The 23170-nt window shown below is 45.0% G+C and overlaps 2 protein-coding genes across 5 annotated transcripts in view; one reads left to right on the forward strand and one right to left on the reverse strand.

Moving 5' to 3' along the window:
* Positions 1 to 23170, forward strand: part of ZC3H3 (zinc finger CCCH-type containing 3) — a 137689-nt gene that overhangs the window by 31945 nt on the left and 82574 nt on the right. The window lies entirely within an intron of this gene.
* On the reverse strand, positions 16521 to 19102 carry LOC146761654 (uncharacterized). Its single transcript, XM_085536871.1, has 2 exons — positions 18880 to 19102; positions 16521 to 17296 (listed from the first exon to the last, which is right to left on the reverse strand). The coding sequence occupies exons 1-2, from the start codon at positions 19100 to 19102 to the stop codon at positions 17163 to 17165; spliced, it is 357 nt and encodes a 118-aa protein (XP_085392997.1). The 3' UTR covers positions 16521 to 17162.

The raw sequence follows: 23170 nt of genomic DNA on the forward strand, positions 1-23170 counted from the left end.
TTGGGGCCGGGAGGCTCCTCTCTTCTCCTCCCCAGAGCTGTCCCTGGGCTCAGCGGAGCGCGGCACAGCCGGTAAGTAAGACACTCGGCGGCTCACTACATTGCGAAGTAATGAAGTGGAAATGAACTCCCTGCCTGGCGAGGAGAGGAGGGGAGAGGGGGGGGGGGGATTAACTCCCGCCAGCAGCACTCGGCTGTGGAGATTGATGGGATGTGCTGACGTCGGGTACCAACCACGACCATCTCACTTTGGAGAGCAATTAATCTGCAGATTCGGTAATCTGTCATCTTCTCCCTCTCCCTAATAGGTGGCTGGAGCTCTCGCCAGCAAATGGAAATTTGTTGGGGACTTTGTAAAGAGCTTCCACGCTGTGCTTTTGGCTGTCCATCCACTCTTTGTGCCACTGGGAAATAGTCGCGGGGAGATGCAAAGGCATCTTATGGCTCTGCAGTGCTCCCAGCGCAAAGCTTTTGTCGTAGGGCTGTGAGTAATACATCCAGGTGTGTTAATGCTGCAGTACTCTTATTTCAGTGGGGTCTGAATGTGCGCATACGGGAGCAAAATGCCGCTGTGAGTTTTGTATTTTACTACTGAGTTTTTAACTCTTTGAGAGCTGGTATGAAGATACACAGTGTTTAACTTTTTACTTCTAAACTTTCCCTTTGGTCCTTTCAATGTGGCCTTAGGGGGAATGCAGTTATTCCCTCAAAATGTTCCAAAGATCTATAAACAAACAGGCTGAATTTAGGGCTAGGGATGTTATATGCAAAATCCCCCCCTTACCCTCATCCCAAAGCCAAATCCAACCAAAATTTCCCAATGCAAGGCTTGATACCTTAGAATCACCGTCACAGTCGGAAATCTCTTTTCCTCCTTGCATTCGCTGTGGCTCTTTGCAGGGCGTTTTTCCAACCATTGATTTAAACATATGCATTTGATCCGAAGGCAGCAGGCTTGGTGACTGCAAAAGTGATGGCTCAACTGTGCCGTCGGTACTGGGCCAGGCTACAGGGTGAGCGGAGAACGCATTAATCCGCTGCGCTGCAGCGACCTGGGGGGATGATTTAACAGCAAGCAGCATGCTGCTCCATTTAGGACAGTAGAAGAAATGTCAAAGCAGCTTGGAAAGGAAGAAAAAGGTTAGTTGGTTGCTTTTTTTTTCCCCTTCCTTCTGCTGTTGAACACTTTGTCTGGTATAGGAAAAAATTCAGTGTTTCTGTTCTTCCATTTATTTTAAGCAGAGGGAAAACACTTTTGGGGAGGGTGAGGGAAGGAGAAGATGCAGTGGGATCTAAGAAGCTTTGAACATAATGTGAACATAATGGGAAAGGCTTTAGAGAATATGGGAAATAGTTAAGGAGGAAGGGGCAAAATAACAAGATTGGCCCCAAAAATTGACCTAAGAAGGAAGGGAAAATATACCAAAGTTGCCACAAAAGTTGACCCAAATGTTCAAGTGTTACTTTTGGATGTGGGAGGTAGTTCTGCAAGCAGTAGCTAAAGCAGAAGTTTGAGACTTACTAATTGTGTCTTTGGTGGCGCATGATGTGTTAATGGATTTAGAGATGTCCTCTGCGTGCTGAGACAGTGCAGGAGCCTCAAATTTTGTGTAACAGTTGTGCAAAGTGGCTTTCAGGATGGGATTGATGCAGGTCAGAGGACTGTCAGCGTGGGATTAACGTGATATCAAGTGCGTGATCCCGGGTTTAATTGCAGCTGCTTTTAATCTCCATCTTGACTACTTGTGGGATAAAACACCTTCAAGCCTCATCCAGAGGTTTTCCTGCTTGGGTTTGCAGCAGAATTACTCCCTAAATTCAAGCATAGACCCATCTGAGCCACGTTTTGCAGTCAGAGCTCCAGCAGCACCATGCAGAGAAGAGCATGGGACAGCATTAAGAACACGGGAACACCGCAGCCCTTCGCTCCAAATCCGGAGGCACAAGTGGCATGCCACGTTAATGCCCTCCCATTTAACCCCTCCCAGCAGACGAGGATGCCTGGCTGTATTAATAGCCATACAGTTTGTGAATTCACACGGCTGTACCGAAACCCGATGCTGACCGCTTTCACACGTCAGCCTGCAGATGAACGGAATTACTTTGTGAGCTTGAAAACACAGCGCCGTTTCCAAGGCTGGGAGCGAAAAACTGCAGCTCCTTTGTTTACATCCCACTCACATTAATCCCTTCTCCTCTGTTTCCAGCCCATGCATGAAACGGGGGTTAAATTGGGGTGAGAGTACAATGCGCTTAAACTTGGTGGAAGAGGAGTCCTGGGGGTGACGGTAGTGAGCTCCTCTGTATACTTCCCTCTATGGCTTTGTCCTGCTTCAATTTCCCTATCTAATCAGTGTCTTCCAGCCCTCACAGCTCTGTTTTCTTTTGCCTGTGATGAAAGCAGCATTCTCTGCTTTGCAGACTCCTTGTACCACCGCTTGCTCAATGTAGGCACCTTTGTGGAGGTGAGGAAGCAGCAATTCCTAATCATCCTACTTCCTACATCCCATGCCATGCCATGCCATGCCACGCCATGCCATGCCATGCCATGCCGTCCCATCCCATCCCATCCCATCCCATCCCATCCCATCCCATCCCATCCCATCCCATCCCATCCCACCCCATCCCATCCCATCCCATCCCATCCCATCCCATCCCATCCCATCCCATCCCACCCCATCCCATCCCATCCCATCCCATCCCATCCCATCCCACCCCATCCCATCCCATCCCATCCCATCCCATCCCATCCCATCCCATCCCATCCCATCCCATCCCATCCCATCCCATAGCTTGCTCAGCATTTCTGGCTGCTTAAAACCTATTCAAGCCACAGAATCGTAGGATGGCTTGGGTTGGATTGGACCTTCAAAATCACAGAGCCATAGAATGGCTTCAGTTAAGTGCACCTTAAAGATCATAGAGCCAAAGAATGATAGAAAGGCTTGGGTTGAAAGGGGCCTTAAAGATCCTATAACCATAGAGTGATAGAATGGCTTGGTTTGAATTGGATCTTCAAGATCTTATTGTTCCAACCCTCAAATCCATGGGGTTCTCCAGCACCTAGAGCACTGTGAGCACTTCTGCTGTATTGCTGATCTGTGATGGAAGGCCAAATCCTGCTGTTGTTGCTCACTTTGCATTACCAGGTGCCCCACTCGTATGTATAGAAATGAATACACTGGAAGTATAAAGCTCTTGTCAGTATTTCCGTTGCTTTGGTGCAAATTACTGAACCCTGCATTAATGATTGCTTCCCAGGTTATGATAAATTTCCGTGTAGCTGAATATTGATATTCCGCTTCAGCTTTATTGATAGGCATCCTCCTGGGCTGCCATATTGTTCCAGCTTTTATGAATATGAAAAATCAAAGGCGGTTTATTATTTTAAATAGCTCTGAGCTCGCTTGTATTGTTTTACATCTGAAACCACTTGCATTAATCAGAGGGGGAGGTTTGGGTTTTATTACACTGTCAGCCATGAGCTTTTGGTATGTGACATTACGATACTGAGATAACTGATGGAGCTATGAGGGATGCAAGCATCACAATTTAATAAAGTTTTCCAGCTCTGAACATGGCACAGATGCCTTTACCCACCTCAGAGCAGCTTTGACGACAGTTCAGGATCCCATAGGTACCATTTTGTGTCATCCTCCCTTGTAATCCTGCTGGAGGGGCTGGCAGCTCCCTGGATGCATGAGAACCTGGTGTCTTTACTCCTTGGGTTTCTCTTCCCTGCTGCCTCCAGGCTTCTTGCTAAAGCAACTGGTGATCCTGCGGGCACTCAGCAGCCTCCCTTGTGATATTTCAGCCAGCAGTAAGGAGGAAAAGTAAAACTAAAGAGGCAGAGGATAAGAAGAGGAATTTGCCTTGTGTTCCTGGGAGCCACAACCCTGAAGGATACTTCCCCGAAGAGCCAGGCGATGTCTGGGGAGCTCTCTGCTGCATGTGGGACTTGCACAGGTACATCAAGAGGAGAGAATCGTCCCCGAGAAGCAGCTTTGAAAGGTTTTGCTGAGCTTGTAGGAAGATTTCACTTAATTGATTTCTGTTCTTGTTCTCAACTCCATTTATCCCCCTCTGGAAGGCTGGGTGGGTGGTCTGGATCTGTCAGAATGGGGACAGCACACACAAGTTCCCAGAGAAGAACACTCTGCAGGAGCATGTCATCCAAATACTATAGGTACAGCACTATACTTCCCACTTTCTTTTGAGTTTCTTTCCCAAAATGCAGCCCTTTGTGACCTAAATTAGGAATTTTGCTTTGATTGAAGGTCAAAACCACCTGGCTGTAGGCTTTTCCTTATGGTAGAATAAAAGGCAGAGCCTGTGCTGGTGTATTTCGGCTGGTAGGTAAAGTGGTCAGACCCTTATGTCCATCTGTAATCAGAGAACCAAGTAAGTTTTCTGGGTGAGCTTGTGTTGCTTTCTGCCTTGAACACAGTAGTGGTGGTGGTAGAGCTCGTAGGAGTGTAGAATCACTAAGGTTGCAAAGTCCAACCATTGACCCATCACCACCATGTTCAGTTCTAGAATCATGGAATCATTAAGGTTGGAAATAACCTCTTACGATCATCAAGTCCAACAGTCAACCCATTACTACCATGCAGGTGGCTGTTTTCTTCTTGATCTGAGCTCTGGTGCATCTCTTCCCAATTGCAGTTGCTATTCTTCAAGCTCCTTTTGCAGTGGGGAGTTGTAATTCTCAACTATTCTTTCTGTGGTTAATTGTTAAAATTGCTTTGGTAATTTGGTCCCTGTAACAGGATTGGGGTAGATGCACTGGTTAGGTTTTATCACACGACCTGCTCTTGCTAAAGAAGTTATTTTTTTTTTGCTGAAGGCTTCCACTGAACTGCTGAGTCAAGACAACAGCTTGGTGGGTAACATCTTCCCTGCTACCTTCTGTTCAGACCCTCGAGCCCCATTTGCTTGGGAAGAGGAGAAACATTTCTTGGAAGGCAGCTGGTGCTAAAGGAGCCCTCAAGGAGATGACAGATTTGTAGCATGTGAGTTTGACCCAGTATCTGAGCACAACTTACCCCAAAGATGAGGATGGTTGTGGGGCTGCTAAAATTCGAGTGCCTAGTTTGGGCTCTTGTGCCCTACGTGGTTGTGGCTTCTCCACGGATCTCAGAGCTGCTCTTTGCTTTCCTCCTGGAGGTGACAGCATCTCAGTGCTGTTGGTCAGCTGCTTTTAGCTTAAATTTTCAAGCAGGGCCGTGGTCAAAAGGTTATGCTGCTCCATGGGGTGCACGCAGCGAGGCTGCATGGGGGGAGCACGCGAGGCTGACACGAAAATAGTTCTGCATCAGCCCGAAATCATTAATGCCCGTTGCCCGCAGAGACTAATTAAGGAGAGCTGCAGCTGTTTTGGGAAGCAGTTTGTAGGGATTACGCAGAGAGCTCATGCTGGAACAGCTCTTGGAGTGTGAAACATTAGGCACCGCGCGTGCAAGTGCTGCACCCCAAATTGCTTTGGGGGACACAGGGGGCACGGAGCAGAGTTTCCTGACTGGTTTGCTTGGAAATAGTTGTTTTCTTGCAAACAAGTGGTGAGTGGTGAGAGCCCAGCTTAGGCTAATAGGATTTCCCGTTCCCTCCCCAAAAAGCTGCTGGCTTTTCCTCATGCGGCTCAGAGTGTTATTGCTCCATTGTCTGTAAAAAGCCCTTGGAAAAGACTAACGTTGACTATTGCACTTGGTTATCTGCCTGTATATATGACAAAATATACGTGTGCTCAAAGCAAAAGGCAAACAGAATCCATCTGAGCTGCCGTGTCTGCAACCTCGTGCTGGAAGCAATCCTCAGCAGGGCTCTGACCTCATGTTTCATTCCAAGAGAGGTCAAACCACTGATATTACCTCTCTTAAAAAGCAAAGAAATGTTACAAGCAAGCTCTGTGGGATCCCTGTGTTAAGAGCACTCAGTGCTTGGTACTTGAGGACCAGGCTTATTAAAGCTGCCTGGATAATCAGAGGAGTTTCTAATTTCAGTCACTTTATTTTAGAGCTGTTGTAATGCGAGTGCCCTGCAGATCCCCTAGGCGTGCTTTCCGACCCATCTGTGTCCGAGCTTCAGGCTGTTGCTTGGCTTCTTGGTGGCTTTCTCGAAGTCCATTGCAAGCATCCTTGTTCTCTATGGCACTGGTGGCACCTGAGGCTTTGCTGAGCCTGAGCTGGCCCAGTTGTTGCCTGGCCATCACTGCCATTATTGCATGGCCATCTTTGCCTGGCCAACATTGCATGGCCATCGCTCCTCCATCTCTGCACAGAGCTCAGCTTGCAAGAATTGGTCTGGGTCTCATTGCAAGGAATGCTCAACAGGCTTTATAACAGCAGGTTGGCTTTTGGAAAGTGTTTGTTGGGAACTTCCTATCCTATTGTGCTATATTAAAAAGTACTGTACAAGATTTGCAGCACAGTCTAGGTTTTATTTAGTAGGGTGGTTGCATTGGGCAATCCAACCCCTACAGTTCTGTCATTCACTGCTTTCCTTTATCTCATACCCTCTTCTCGAGTTTTCTATGTATTTTATCAGCTTATGCATCTCGCCTTGTTTTGTATCATGAGGGCATAGAAGTGTAACATTTGGTTCTCTAAGACTATAGATCACACTGAGCTATTGCGAAAGGAATTACAAGGACGCTTTGCAAACCTTGGTAAGTATTTCTCCACGCTCCTGGACCTACCTGAAACCTTTTATTTTTGATTTTAAACCCTCGCAAAGCAACACACAGTCTGTCATAGGGGATTAGATTGTAAAGCCCATCTATTTGGCCCCGTGCCTGAGCAATAGGCAACGCATGGCGCTTCTGGTCAGGCTCTGAACTCAGCGGCCTCGTGGCACGCGTAGAATCCCTCCAGCTCTCGGGGATTACAGTTTTATGGTTTGCACGTGGGATTTGCTGGGAACTCCAAGTTCCTTTTTATAGGGCCGCTATTCCTGGGGGATTTCTACGAGGGGATTTCTGACCTTTGTACAAGAAGCCATCGGGTCGTGGAGCGGCACAGAAATTGAACAGAAGGGCTTAAGTGACTTGGTTGGTCGTTCTGGTTCAAATTCAGGTATTTTCTGGCAGGTGTTGTTAATGTTAGGACAATGTTGGGTTTTTGCTGGGTGCTGGAACTCTTGTGAATGATGCTTTTGATGTAATGTCCTCTTGTATATGCTCACATCACATCTTTGTGTCTTCAGAGTGGGTGCAAAAGGCCTGAGACCCCATATGAGATTATTCTTGCATTCCTTCAGATTACCTTACATTGCTGATAGGCTTTTGCAGAACAGTTTTATGGCAGAGCAAGGGGGGCTGGGGATGCAGATTTGGGTATTAAAGTGATGGGGCTGGTGATAATCCTACAACACTACAGAGGACAAGGTAGAAAGAAAGCAGGAAGAAGATTATGCAAATGAGAGGTAACCTAAGTAATGGAGTATTTTATTAACTAATAATACTCAGCACTAATAGTCTTTATGAGACTGTGCAAACATTAATTAAGCTGCTACCACCTGTGAGAGAGGTATGGAGGAATATGCTGGGTTATGCACAGCAGAGAGGCAATGAAGCTGCACTCTCCTTGTGCAGGATTCCCTAATCTGTCTGTTTTAGGGCACTGGGGAGTGCTGAGGTTTGGGGCTGGGCTGTTTGCAAACATCTGCACAAAAAAACCCCATGCAGTGCATTGCTTTCTGGTTTTTAATCCAAAGTAAGGCTACTGGTGTAGCTGGGTATTGATGAACTGTTTGAAGGTGAGCTTTCACTATGACCATAAATCATATGTTTTTGTTCTTAGTTATAATAATAATTAAAGAAACTCATTCTTTGTACCCAAAGTGATAATGAAGACCAGGAAGCTTGCTTGAGAAGTGGAATAAGGAAAGAAATTAAAGATTTTGGAGGAGATCTCATGCTGGAAATGTGTGGGTTTGTCCATATGGCGTTCCCATTAAATCTCTCTGGAAATGGAAGACTTATGGGAAGTAATTGATATTGCAATGAAGTCTTACAGCTGCTGTTTAAATCTTGTGTGTTTATTTGTTCTTCTGGTTTATCAGCAAGTGTGACAGGGCTGTGCTGCTTATAAGACCATGACGGTGCCAGAAGGCTGCAGGAGGGGCTAAGGGAGCTCCGTAAGTGTATTGGCCAAAGTGGAGAGAAGACCTGAGTAGGGTAGAGTTCTCACAATGTGCAAATACTGCATGATTCTGCAGCAGTACATCTTCCACAGCATCCTTCTTCAACACCCCAATGGGCTGCCCCAAAGGGCTGAAACCTTCATCCTTGTCCTCATAACATTCAATGAGTTCGTGACGTGGCTTTCACCAAAAGGTTTGGATGGAAGGATACCCAAAATAACTGTGCTAGGAACTGGGACAGTTGTTTTTGCTGGAAGGAACAGCCCGGTAATAGTAGGAGGCTGGTCTGGGAATGTGGCAGGCGTCACTCCTGCCACGGTATCAGGTTGTCGTTTGATAGTATTTGCTTTTGCAGCCAAGTTTCTCTTCTGTGTTTTCGGATGAATAGACATTAGAAGTTGGAGGGTTCGAATTATTAAAAGCAGAGCTCTAGGGTTTTTGCTCACATGTATTTCTCAAGTTCTTTTGGAAAGGGTTGACACTGAATATAGATTTTTCTGGCTTGCATATGTAGTGTTGTCCTGGACAGTCCTAAACAAGGCAGGCAGATTGCATGCACAGTTATGCTAGTAGACATGAGAGTGCAGCTTGGTCATAGCAGTGTCCTAATGATGATGGGATGCAGACAGAGCTGCAGCATCTCAGCATCTCATGTGTGTCTGTCCCTGCTGCCATGCAGAATCCTTTCCCTGTAGATCCAGAGTGTGATGTCCCTGCCCCACATTGCACTGTGGAGTCCCTCCTGTTCCAAAAGGCCTCAGAGAGTTGGTCTTGCTAGTTGAGTATGGCTTGGGAACGACCATCCTCTTGCAAACAGTTAACAGAAGAAGTATAAAAACAATATTTAATGATGGATTGGAGGACTGATGATTTTATTTATGATTCTTGCAGCTTTTTCTTGTTGGCGCTGTTAACTGTGGTATTTCTGTCTCTGCTTCAGTTTCTTTTCCTGGATCAAATGTTCATGGTACAGGGAAGTTGACACCTTGTGCTTCTGTCCCTGTGACCTTTCCCCAAGTGCGGTAATGAAATAGCAAGGAAAGAAGGGCTTTGAGGGAAGATTCCTCTAACTTAAACGATCTTCTTTTATTGATTTAACCAATGCTAAGAGCAACTGTTTGTCCTCTCCCTATAAAATGGGTCAATAGTTCTTGACCTGTTTCCCCTCTGCAGGAAAGCGCTGGTAGTGCAGCAAGAGAAAAGAGGAAATCATTTCAGAGGCATCACTTCCCTTTGTAAATCTGTCTTTTTTTTTTCTTTTTTTTTTTTTTTCTGAAATAATTTGTAGCATTTTCCTCCTAGATATGGTGGAGTTGAGTACTTAGTGCACTTTGGGACAGAGCAATCACTAGGACTGTCCTGATTAATTTAAGTGCAAGGTGGTGAAGGGTCTGGAGCACAAGTCTTATGAGCAACAGCTGAGGGAACTGAGCTTGTTCAGTTTGGAGAAGAGGAAGCTCAGAGGAAACCTTATCACTTTCTGAAAGGAGATTGTAGTAAGGTGGAAGTCTGCCTCTTCTCCCAGGTAACATCAATAGAACAAGACAAAATGGCCTTCAGTTGCACCAGAGGAGGTTCAGGTTGGATATTAGGAATGATTTCTTTTCCAAATAAGTTGTCAAGCATTGGAACAGGCTGCCTTGGGAAGTGGTAGAGTCACTCTCCCTGAAGATGCTGAATAAATATGTAAATATGGCACTGAGGGATGTGGTTACTGGGCATGGTAGGTTTGGGTTGAGGTTGGGCTTGATGATCTTGGAGATCTTTTCCAGCCTTAATGATTTTATGATTCTCTACTGAACTGCCTCTGGGACAGGCTGAGGGACTCGGAAGGGTCCCGATTCAGACCTGTGGGAGTTCTTTGAAGGATGCCCATTTGGTTTTAGCAGGTTTAGTTTTCACCCATCTTTCTGCAGTAGAGCAGAGGAAAGTTTTGCTCCATGTACTGTGAAGCACTGGGTTTTGGGTTGTGCAGGGTGCAGAGAAGTAACATCCCACTGAAAAGCAGCAATTGTACCTGTGGTAATGGTTATGTTTGATGTTTCTCTCTTGCTTTTGGGAAAAATTTAGCTGCCTGGGCTCCTTGCATGTCTTCCTTTAGTCTCAAGAAACAACAGAAGGAGAAACTTTCCTTGCTCGTCAAGACAAGATGGGACTGGGTATGGCTTCTTGGCCACTGTGGGATGACATCGCACTTGAGGACGAGGTTGGTGTGGCTCCTTTCGTGGCTGAGAGCTCAGTCCCATGGCCTCAAATGATACTTTGGGATCTACCACCTTGCTGTGACTTCAGCAGGTATTATAAGGAGTGATGTGGTCACACTTGAGCCACAGCAACATCTCTTGGCATTTGAGTCCTACTAACTGTAAAATTATGCCCCGAAGAGAGAGGGGAAATGTGACTGTGCTGGTGGTGAAAGGAGACCAGGAGCTTATGATGCTTTTAACACTTAGTTTGAGGTGACGAGGTCCCATGGGCATTGTGTTGTTGGCCAGCTTGGTGCATGGAGTTGTGTAGCCTCACCCTTGGAGTACTTATGAATAGGTGGAAAGGAATAGTAATAGTTATTGTTTCTCCATCCAAAATATGTATTTGGCTTAATAACAAGCACAAGTACAAGCCCTTTTCCCTGAGAGTACAGAAAACCCCTGTAGCGCTGTCAGTAAAAAGATTACCTGACAGCCTTGGAAGGAAAATGAAAATTTATCAAATATTACCGCCCCTGTCTAGTATGGCTTGTCAAACTAGAGGCAGGAGAAGTGAGATTTCTTGTTGTTCTTTTCCTCTCCCACGCTGACATCCCTGGGTGATCCCAAGGACGATGCGATCTACTCCTGTCACTCCTGGTTTAGAAAATCAGATGTTTATTGGAGGCATAACCCAGGCATTGCTGTTGGGTTTTAGATGCAGGATGAGATGCTGTTTCCTTCAGTGTATGCAGTTGGAAAGGGTGGAGTGGGTGCACTGGTCAGCGGGGATTGAAGCATGAACATAAAACGCTCGCAGCTAGAAGGTAAAGGTAGAGTTATTGATGCACTGGTTAAAACAGTGCTTGTTTTCAACCAGAAATGGAAACTTTTTATCTTCATTTTGACATTTGGGTTCCGTCTTCATTGGCAGCCTTGTGTGGAATGGATATGATATGGGACCATCCATCTTCTTGGCCTGAGCTTTCCTTATCGTTGGCTTTGTCGTTGACATCAGCAGCCAAAAAGCCACCAGCAACAAAGTTTTTTTTGTCCCTTTCCTACGTGGACAAAATGGGATCATTTTTCCGCCTTTATGCTAACGAATTGTCTCTTTAAGGGTGTTGTGTTCAAACAACAAGCATCCATATCTGCCCCAATGGAACACTGGTGGCTTTTTTCTTCTGTGGTGCAAATGAAACTGTGGAAGTGGATGAAATGGATGCATGTCAGACTCACCCATCTGTGTCACCCAAATGGGCAATACTAGAAAAAAAACGTGTGCACCAATGCTTGTGCATAGCTTAGGCTATGAAAATGTTCATGTATAGTAGTATAGCACCTCTTCTGCATCCCAGGTTTTCCTTGGTACTTCTGAATGCCTCCTTGTCTCTGGTCTCCTTTCCTTTATGTCTATTTGCCTAGCTCAGAAGTGGCTTCCCAGAACCCTCAGACTATGATTACTTTCCTTTACACTGTTGGGAACTCAGGACGTGAACCCAAAAAGAAGAGATTATGCTGGACTGTATGCTTCTGCTCTGGGAGAAGATTTTCTGACCTCTTCTGCTGCTGTTCTGTAATTCCCAAATCCTGTTACATGAGCTTTTCCATCCAAGGTTGTGCTCCCACACCATTTCCCTGGTGTCAGATGCTTCTTGGCATGATCACAGAGTCATAGAATGGTTTGAGTTGGAAGGGACCTCAAGGATCATGAAGCTCCAAGCCACAGGCAGGGCCCCCAAACTCCATATCTAATACTTGACTTAAAACATGATCTATGTGTTGTTCCTTCTGTATGCAAATGACAATAGGGGGATTGGTTTTCCCAATGCGGGGAGTTACGTGAAACTTTCTCAAGTGAATGCCCCATCTTTGGAAATGCTCATGGCTCCTTTAGATGGGATTTGGGAAACCTGATCTAGTGGGTGGCAACCAGCCCATGGCATGGGGGTTGGAGCTAGATAATATTTAAGATCCCTTCCAACCTAAGCTGTCCTATGATTCTCGAAGGCAAAGATCAGGGATAGCAAAGGCATCTCAGTGAAGGCAAACACTTTTCCCTTTTTCCTTCCCATCTATTTTAGGCTTTGTAGAGCAATGGATAAAAGGGGGGAAGAAACCCACCCACAATAATCTATAGCAACTGTCACCCAGCAAACTACTCCCATTTCATACAGATAGGTTAGGTGTCAGCACGCGATCGATGGCTCTCGTACCATAATTATAAAAACTAGCGGGTTGTGTTGCTTGAGTGAGTTTAAGAAGAGTAGGGTCTCAATCTTTCCTCTAATAGGGCTTTGACAGTCCGCAGCGCAGAGGCTTCGTCTTAGTCTGACAGTGTTGTCATTAAACACCAGGTAGTGTGGAACAACAGAGAACACGGATTCGGAGCGCGAGGGAACATGTCGCTTTGACAGGAGTGATTTGTCATTGCGGAGCTGCCCAAACTCCTCAGACTGCAATACGGACGGCTGCTTAAAGTGACTTATTGCTCCTGTCTGTGGCTGCAGTTGTGATTTGATAATCGGTAAATGTTTGTCAAAGATGAATTCCCTCCCTGATTCAGTGCTGTGCTGCTGGAAAAGCAAATGAAAAGCGGTGCACGGTGGAAACATATCTGAGGGATTAAAGAGGAGGAGGATGACGAAAACAACAGGTTTCCCAGCTCGCTTGTCCTCCTTGCTTTGGGGACATGAACCTGAAAGCCTCAGGATGAGGGTGCTGCATTGATATGGGGCCATTGGGTCCATGGCTCGCCTTAGTAGGATTTGCCATCGGCACAGTGCAAGTGGACCAGGATGAGTATATCCATTATGAAGACTTTTTTGATCACGTTTCAGAGCTGCAGGTTGTGTTTCTGGGATTGGTCTCAAAGTATTGCAGAGCATTTGGTAATTGGTTGCGTGCTGCCTTATTTAACCACCTCTCTTCTCTGCCATTTGCTGTCCTAGAGCTTTCAACAATAATTATTTCATAGAATCACAGAATCATTAAGGTTGGAAAAGGCCACTAAGATCATCAAGTGCAGCCATCAACTCATCACCACCATGCACACGAAAAGCTTTGTTTTCCATACCAATTTTCTTTAGATCACTGTGGTCTTCCCTGGGGTTTAGCCAGTGTTTTAGGTCACTCTTCAGGTATTTTCCTCGTCAAATACATGTGCAAGTACTCAGTGGTGGCAACCTGAAGCCCAAATCTTTTGCTTCTTAGATGGATGGGATCAGAGCCCATTTGTGGAATCATAGAATTGTTTAAGTTGGAAGGGGGCCTTAAATGTCATCTAGTCCAACTCCCCTGCAGTGAACAGGGTGACCTACAGCTTGATCAGGTGCTCAGAGCCTGATACAGACTGTCTCCAGGGATGGGGCACCCATCACCTCTCTTGGTAACCTGTTCATCACATATAGGTATCTATAAGCTTAAGAAGGAGAATTAAAAGGAGCTTAACAAACCTGCCTGCAAAGTTTTCCTCAGTTCTTATGGACTTTACCCAAGTTTCTCTGTTGATGGTGGAGTTGGGTCAGGGTCTTTTTAAGTGGATAGATAGGAAGGGTATAAAAATGGGGGAAAGAAGGCCAGCCTCTGCTTTCATAAGGCTTTGAGGGTGGGGGAATTCCTGTGGGATTCAAATGTCTCATCATTAAATTAAAAATAAAATACATTGAGTCAATCCTAAAGCACGTATGCAAATGGATTTTACAGAGCGACCTCTGTGCACACCCCTCCCGTGCCTCGGCGTTAACACAAGATCCATGAACCCATTTGATTATAGCTGGGGTTTTTCTAGTGTTTGAAGTGCTGAAAACGATCAAGAGCAGGAAAAGTGGAGTGATTTATTAGACTCATAAAAATTCATACTTTGTTATTCCAGTCATCTTCCATCTGAAGCTTGTTAGAACGAGAACCCCTGGCAGCTCCCGCCGTGAGGCTGGGGGGAGGAGGGCATTTATCAGCCTTCCTCCCGCCTCGCCTGCCATCCTGCTCTCATTTAGAGAAATGGACCCGGCTCCTGGAAACACATTAATAATCATTCACTGAAGGAAGGTAGAGGGGGAGAAAAAAAAAAATCCCTCTTTTGTTATAATAATAAGGGTTGTGTTTGAACAAGGCCCAATGCTCCAGAGAGCCATTGAGGCTCTTTAACGGGGGGTTGTATCAGGGAAAAGTGCATTTATAGTGTACTAAGTGTGACCACCTCTTAGTAGGTGGATAACACAGCCTCTTTATCGTTAGCAGGCTCATCAGCTCCCTAAGCATTGGAAGGGAGCTGTCCTAGTGATGGGAATGGAGCAGAGCTGGATATCAGTGCATGGACCCTTATGCTGGCTTTGGGATTGCATGTCTCCACAGCTTATGGGAACATAAACAATTGGTGTGATGTCTTCTTGTACCCATCAGGACCTCCTGTTTCCACTGATTATAGAATCATAGAATTGGTTGGGTTGGAAGGGAGCTTAAAGATTGTCCAATTCCAGCCCCTCTGCCATGAGCACAGTTGGACATGTTCTGATATTGAAGTTGTATGTATTCCGTAGAGCTGAGTCCAGGAAGTTCTGTTACTTGAGTTATTCCCATTGTCTTCCCAACTCACCAGTCTTCAGTTACTTGTGTGCCTCTGAAATATGCCAACCCTGAGCTCTTAGAGAAGCTAAATCTTGTGTAGGTAATGAAGGCAAGACACTTGGGACTATATATGTTGTCAAAACAGAAATATATATATATGGCCACAATTTGTACCAAAGGATGTTTAGGTTGGATATTAGGAAAAAGTTCTACTCCAAAAGACTGGTCAGGCATTGGAACAGGCTGCCCAGGGAGGTGGTGGAGTCACTGCCCCTGGAATAAACTTGGAGATGTGGCAGATGGGGACATGGTTTAGTGGGCATGGTGGGGATGGGTTGAGGTTGGATTTGATAATCTTTTCCAGCTTTCATGATTTGATGATTCTGTGATTAAATTCAACCAGTTATTGCCTGCAAGCACTGTCTGCTGCAGAAACTCCAGGGTCAAGGGGGAAGACGAGTAAGTGGCAAGTTTTGCTTAGAGAAGGAGAAGTTTGTCTTGCTGCCGAAGCCACTTAGGTGGCCATATTTAATGTGAGACAAATTTTGAATAGCTGCTTGCGTTACAAGAGGAAGTAACTCATCTGTTAGGATGTTACTCATTAGGAATCCATCCCTGTAAGGGATGCGAAGTCTGCAAGCATTTTCCTGCTGGATGGAGGAAGGGAAGCGCTGGCTGTGATGTATAACGTGCTGACGGCTGGTGCATAATGGGATACCAATCATCAGTTAAGATCTCCATGTATTAAATCACTGTTAGCCTTTCCAGGACCGGGAGACATACATCATGAATCTTCAGCACTATGTGCAAGATTTAAATGCCTAATTTAGTATGTTAAAAACTGAATGTCCCCAGCGGTGCTGTTCTGGGGATTTGGTGCTTGAAGTTATGAGGATATTCTGTTGTTTCTAAAGCAAAAAGTCTCTTGCTTGTCTGCTCCCAAAACTGCTCCAAGGATGTGATTGATGTGTTTCTGTATTTGTATATGGAGATGTTGACCCTAAGCACCTTTGATCTGGAAGTGGAAGGTGGGATGCCCAAAGAAACCACATCCCATAAACCTTGGTGGCGTGGAACTGCATCAGGGGACGGTCAGCTTGGATAGTAGGAAAAGCTTCTTCACCTTTCTGGGTGGTTGGACATGAAACAGACTGCCCAGGGCAGTGGTCATGAACCCAAGCTTCTGGAGTTCAAGAACTATTTGGTCAACACTCTGAGATAAGGGTTGGGGTTTGAGTAGTCTTATATGAAGCCAGGAGTTGGACTCAGTCCTTCTGTGACGCTTCTAAACACAGATATGATTCTGTTATTCTTTGATTCCTCTATAGGCAGCATCTCAGCCTTGGATGTAAACAGGGAATGCCTGCATCCAAGTGGGAACATATGCGGAAAGGGAGAAACATGCCCGCATGTGGCAACACATTTATTAAAGTTTCAGTTTTTTTCCCCCCCCTTCCTAATTCCTTGTAAAACACGAGGGGCTGTTACAGGGACCTTGCAGAAATACCCGTAGTGTTGCAGTCACAGCTCTGGCAGCAGACAAATTTGAAGTGACGTTCCTGTGGGCAGACGCCTGCATCGTGCCGCGTGCGCAGACAGATGAATGGACACAGGAGGCTGCGGAGGAGCTCGGATGGATTAAACAGATGGGTGGATTGCTCAGAAAGATGGATAGATAGAGCTGGGAGACAGATGAACTAAATCGCTGCGCTCCTGACTTTCTCGATGCGAATGTTCCTACGGGGTAAGATTTAAGTTCATGAAGAATGGTTGGAGGGGTTAGCGGTGGATGAGAGCAGTGCTTTCGCTGGGAATTGCTTTCCTCCAACTCTGTATTTTTGGTACTGGTCTGTTCGGATCTGCAGACTTGAACACCACATTGCTGAGCATGACCCTGAACCTGTCTGGTTCTGTTGTGTGGTTGAAAATCCATGGAATCATTTGAGTTGGAAATGGCCTTCAAAGGTCATGCAACCTCAAGCCTGGCCATTGTCTTCTCTGCATTGTGGCCTAAAACCACTCACCAGTAATGCACGGTGATATCTTTTCCCTTAGTTTTTGTGCCAAGGGGATGCTGCAGTCCTGTTCCATCCTATCAAGAAGCATCCCCAGTGACAGCTTTGCGTGATGTTGTTGCCTTGTCCTTAACTCATTCTGCGTTAACCACACGAAGAGATGGGAAGAGTGCTGGTGTTCATTCTGCAAGGGGAGAATGATGGCAAGATGGTCTTTGAGGTCCCTTCCAACCCAAACCATTCTATGATTCTATGATTTAGTGGACGTGGTAGGGATGGTTTGACTTTTGGTCTTCATGATCCACGCTGTCGAAACGCGTTTTACTCCATTCCTGTTGTCTCCGGTATAAGAGGACTTTGAGCTTGTAGATACTTGGAGTCCTCCTTGGGCCTAAGGCAGACAGGGGAGTAACTTACTATAACTTAGAGTAAGTTACTTGTTCTAATCATATTTCCATGTAGAAATGTTTCTTTTTCCTGAGTGTTATACAAAACATTTTCCCTAAGGCGCTCTTTAAGGAACTTAGACTTGATGTGCTTTTGACAGCTTGGTTTTACTCTTGAATATGAGTGATGCTGTTTATCCAACACCATAATTCCAGGAAACAAATTCCTCTACTTTTTTGCTTCAGACCTGCATGCTTGGGTACAATTGCAGTTCTTATAACAGTGTATGTGGATTTTAATGCTTTCCCTGCTAGAATGAGTGCTTCCATAGAGCTGATCTCTAGCAAGTGCCATTGCACCCATGCATTGTTATGCCTGATGGCTTACATTAACTTCATCCCTGCCTGCGGTCCATTTAATATAAGGAATTAGTGAAGCAGATTTGGTATTAATTCCCCAAATGTTCCCAGCTGAAAGTGGCTGCCGTGCTAGGCAAAGAATTGCACGTGGAGTCTGCTAAAACACTTCAGCTGAAAAGCCCGTGCTCCTGTTGTCCCCTTGCTTGGGGTTGCAGGTAAAGCACTTTTGATCAATTGAATTTATTTCCTATTAAGCAGCATTTCATGATCATAAACCATCGTTTACATTCTGGCATAAATAGCCGTCTCTCTTGAAAGAGCTCAGAACTGAATGAGTGTGAAAATTAAATTCCCCTCTTAAACCGAAGGATGGTCCTTTTGGAAGCTGATTCCAGTAGCAATATAATTAACCTCTTGCTGTGCCATTCTGTGTGAACATATTGAACATGCTCTGTGATAATCATCCCGTAATACCGGTGTCTGTTTTCACACTAAATTCGTAACAGCATTACTGTAATCCCAAATCCTTTTGTTAACTCTAGGGACTTGGCCAAGTTGGTGCCCAGAACAAAAAGACACTGAGCCGCGTGGCTTAGGGCCAACATTTTCCAGGTGTTCCTAGTGTAATGAGAAACACCAAAAGGATTTTCTATTAGGAAGGACAGGTAGGAGCTGTGATTTATTCAGATTAATCCACAGGTCTATCCTTGTTGCAAGATCATTTGATGTGTAATTAATGGAACTCTTGAAAGGCTCATGCAGAAATTGGGTAGGTCTACCAACCTCCTCTGGAGATCTTTATAGGGCTATTGGAGGACGAGCCATGCTGGCTCTTGGTTACTCTTGAACTTTTAGCTTCTGAGAACCTTCTTTTTTCTCACAGATTATTCCATTTAATTTCCCTTTTCCATACTATACTCCAACATAAGGAGCCTGAGTTCATCTCCTACCTTCTTGCTTTATCCCATCTTCCCTCTGTTGTTTCATTTTGCCCTCTATTTTCCATTACTGGATATATCCTCCAGTATGTAAAATGATTTATGATGTAAAATGCGTCTGTTGCAGTGATGAAATTTCCTTTTCTCTTGATAGCCCTTGATAACTTTAGCTGTGTGTTTCCATTCCCTATGTACTCTCCTTTGAGATGTAAAGAGAAGGCAGTTTGCTGTGGTTTTGTGTTATTGCTGGTTATATTCATCATATATTTATCTCCTTCTTGTTGACTTACCCTGAAGCTGAACATCACCTTTTAGCCATGTCCTCACCAGAGTAAGGATGTGATGTTGAACCATGCCAAAAGCCTTGCACAAGTCCAGGTGAATGACATCAGTCGCCTTCCATTTGTCCAGTGATGTCATCACTCCATCATAGAAGGCCACTCTATTGGTCAGGAACAACCTCCCCCTGGTAAAGCCATCCTTGCTGTCTCGGATCACCCACTCATCCCTCATGTGCCTTAATATGTCTTCTAGGAGGATCCATTCCAAGATCTTCCCAGTCACAGAGGTAACTACACACCAGTCAACCTTACCTTACAGAAATTGTCATGTTTTTGGAGCTGTTTTTAAGCTTTGATTGCCATTTTCGTACAGTCCTTGGTAGCATCAGGACTTGTATCAGGAGTTGCAAAAGATGCCGACAGCACACAATGTGTGTGCTCATAGTCCTTAACTTTTTATTTTACTTCCTAATGCTTGGCTTTGAGGAAGCAATCCAGTTTTACCAGAGGTTTTCAACCTCTACATTGCTTTTATTGCACTTTAGTGGTCAGGATGGAATATAAAGGGCTGCTCTGGGTGGCTCTGCTGGGAATGCAGCATCTCCAATATTTCCTCTGGTGCAGTTCACAACACCGGCACCGTATCAAAGGTGCAATCCCTATCAAATTTGCATTTGTGCATTTGTTGCTCTCATCTCACTTCCAAGTGCTGGAAAATAAATGCTCCTGTCCCTTCCCACTGCTTCTGAGTGGGGTTTAAAAGCAGAAGCAGCTCCGTGCTTAGCCCCAGTGCCTGGAGCTTCATAGCGCAGGGACCCAGGTGGGCTCTCAGCTGTCACTTCATGGCCCACAGCACCCATTATTATCCCTTTTTTTTCCCTCTTCTTTTGCTGCCTGAGCAATCCCCATACCCACATGGGATGTGTTGTCTGTCCCACATCACTTTCTGAAAGAATCCCTTGAATTTAGGAATTAGTACTCCTGGAAATGTATCAGTGCTCATTTAACATTCATTTTCCCAGCAGTAGGATTTACTCTGCCGATTCCAGAACGCTTCCCCTTTTCTGTAGCATGTCACCCAAATGGATTCAGTTTCTATTGTTGTAAATGACAGGAGGAAGACTAGCATAAAACTCGCTGAAATGCCCTGATTTGATGGAGAAACAGACAGATTTGGCTAATACCTTCCTCGCCTCTTCTCGTCCTTCTGGCAGATGTGGATGATTAAAATTTAATGTCAAGGAAAGATTTGTTGTAATTAACAGCAGGTCAGTGTTCCCCTCCATTTTTCTTGCCATGGGGAGGAATACATCTTTTTTTATAAAAGTTTTACCTTTTTTTTTCTTTTGTTTGTTCTTTTTTGAAGTGGAAACTTGCTTTTAAGCCAACTTCATTTTGCATCGAGGGAGGAATTAAAAAAGCAAAGGAAAAAAGCATATCCTTTTGCTTTTAAATACTTCATTCATGTGGGGGAGGCATTGAGCAGAAATAAGAGACAGTTGGGGGTGGTGTGGGAATAGAAGAAATCAGAGCACAGCCATGCATATACTTTAGGGATGCTGGAAGGTGAGCTGGACCTCATGTTGCTTCCAGCTCTCCTGTAGACATCCCAGGATGTGTTTTGCTCTCCCTGCTTCAGATATTCTCCCTCTATAGCAAAATATGAGCTGAAATAAGGCCACTCATCACCCTCTGGTCATAAGTGGTATCTGCTGAGAAGAAGGATGTGTGGTACTGGACCACATCTGCTCAGAAGAAGGGTGCATGACCCTGGACTGTATCTACTTGGAAGAGGATGTATGGTCCAGGCCCACATTCAGAATAAGGATGAGAAGGATGAGAGGTTATGGTCTCAGGTTGCAACAAGAGAGATTCAGGTTGAGTATTGGTCAGGCATTGGGACAGACTGAGCAGGGAGGTGGTGGAGTTACCATCCCTTGAGGTATCTGAGAGCTGCGGAGACTGAGGGCCATGGCTGAGTAAACATGGCGGGGATGGGTAGATGGTTGGATTTGGTGATCTTAGAGGTCTTTTACAGCCTTAATGATTCTATGACTCTTTGAATGGGCATGATGGGGTGGTCTGACATTGGCTTCAAAGGAGGATATCCTGGGCCACATCTGTTCAGATGAAGGATGAGTACCGCGGAAAGGGTTTTTGCCACCCAGTTGCCCATTCGAAGGGCAGAAAAAGGCACTGAAGTCCCTGGACCATGTTTTTCCCCATCCCTGAGCAAACAGTGCTGGGGGAGTCACGGCTCCAAGCAAAGCTCCAACTCAGCAACACAGCATGGGCTGCGAGCCTGGCCTGATAAATGGTGCTCATATCCCATTCAAATATGATGCAAGCAGTTTTTTTGTAGTTTGTCTTCCATTGCGGTAGTAAAGTTTTTAATTAGGAAAGCTAATGAGATCGATTAGTCATTAGAACTGACCTCTGGATCTCTGCGAGGAGTGTGCATGTGTGTGCTGGGCTGATAACGGGGGACGCTGGGGTATTGTTTGTAATAAAAGCGTAAAGTGTTTGATTTGAGTGAAATGTGCCACGGGGAATACATCATGTGGAGAAAAAAAATTACAACCCTGGGAGCCTGTAATGAAGGGAATTAAACCAACATCCTATCTAAATAACATGATTATCTACACAAAACCCCTCAGCTAGCAAGTAATAATAGAAAACTGAGCTCTTCGGAGAGCCTCTTTCAGAAGGTGCTTAATGCTGGAGCGTGCATGCGGGCGCTTTCCGAAGAGCGGCTCTGGCATGAATACAACATCCAATTATTGCTGGGGAATGGAGTTTACCAGGTGCCAGCCCGTCTGCACGCCGGCACTGGGGACACCTGAAAGCTGCTATGACTTGGGACTTGTGTTCCATGCAGGATGTGGATTAGGTGCTGGGTTGATGAGTGACAATGCACAGTGGTTAAAAATAATAATAATAATAATAATAATAATAATAAAGTTGTTAATGCAATCAACAGATTCTATTGAGAATGAGAAGTAATGGCCTCAAATTGCATTAGGGGAAGTTCAGGCTGGATATTAGGAACAATTTCTTCTCTGAAAGAGTGGTCAAACATTGGAACAAGAGGTGGTGGAGTCACTGTCCCTGCAGCTGTTCAAGAAATGTGTAAATATGGCACTGAGGGGCATGGTTTAGTGGGCATAGTGCTATTGGTTTGATGGATGGACTAGATGATCTTAGAATCTGTCTTTTCCAGCCTTCATGATAAGGCATGGTGAAGGTGGGTTGACTTGATGACCTTAGTAGTCTTTTCCAACCAAGTGATTCTATGAAAATTCCGAAGGCAACATTGGAAACATTGGAAAGCCAAATTGTTTTTTGTTCTCTTTCCTCTCTCTCTTTCTTTGTTCACCCTTAAGGCTGCGAGTCTTTGCGGTTCCTCTGGTTGTTTCACCTTTTCATAAAATCATTAAAGTTAGAAAGACCTCTAAGATCATCCAGTCCAACTGTCAACCCTTTCGTTTGCTTGAGAGCATCTCTTAAATCTCATTTATTTAGAGGCTGGGTTAGTAAAGGAAGCCTAAATACTTGGGAATTGAAGAGATGTTAAGACCCCCCCTCAAAAAAAAAAAACAAGAAATGAAATGGCATTCCCCTTTCTTAACCCTGGGGAGTATTTAATGAATACGTCTTGTTTAAGTTTTATTCCAATTCACTCAGAGCTTAGGTCACTGGTGCTAACTTCCTGGCTTTTCAGGTTGTTAAACATTTCCTGGCTGATTTCATGCGCCTGCACTCGGAGCTTTTATTGCTGCTTACTAGCGACAGCAGCGTGCTTTCCTCTCAAGCATCATCAAAGTCCAATTCTTATCATGAGATAACCTGCCTGCAGGCATTATTCTGATATATTAATTACACAGGGGTCCTAAGTAGGAATTAAAGAGCAAAGTGGTAGGGATGTGAAAGAAAATCTTTTCAGAGACACGAACAGCGGTGCCTTCCCAGTTTTACCACTTCTGCATAAAAGTGCTTGTTTGTGCGCTGTCGTGAGCACGCCTGACACTTTATAGGCAAAACTGAAGGCTGTGAATCCCTCTGCATGCCCTGTGCTCAATGAGCATTTATCTTTACAGCCGCGCATAGAGAAGCATCGTGATCTTCATCTTTATCATGAAAAATTCTGGTGATTTATCTACCGAGCTCCCTTCTCTCCATCCCCTTATCAGAAGTTGTAAAGCTCAGGCTGAGTTTGGGAAGGGGAATTTCCTGCTTTATCCCTCTTGAAGCCAGCATTGAGATATTAGCATGCTGGTGAATGGACAAGAAAGTAAAGTGT

Source organism: Coturnix japonica, chromosome 2 (genome assembly GCF_054131305.1).
Source record: "Coturnix japonica strain WE chromosome 2, WE-NBRP24, whole genome shotgun sequence".
NCBI classification, from domain to species: domain Eukaryota; kingdom Metazoa; phylum Chordata; class Aves; order Galliformes; family Phasianidae; genus Coturnix; species Coturnix japonica.

Excerpts from the sequence above, each read along its gene's own strand:
- LOC146761654 (XM_085536871.1), bottom strand. The coding sequence starts at position 19,102 with ATGAGGGATGAGTGGGTGATCCGAGACAGCAAGGATGGCTTTACCAGG. Across the intron at positions 17,297-18,879 it reads AGGTGATGTTCAGCTTCAGG|GCCCAAGGAGGACTCCAAGT; the intron begins GTAAGTCAACAA and ends TGTCTGCCTTAG.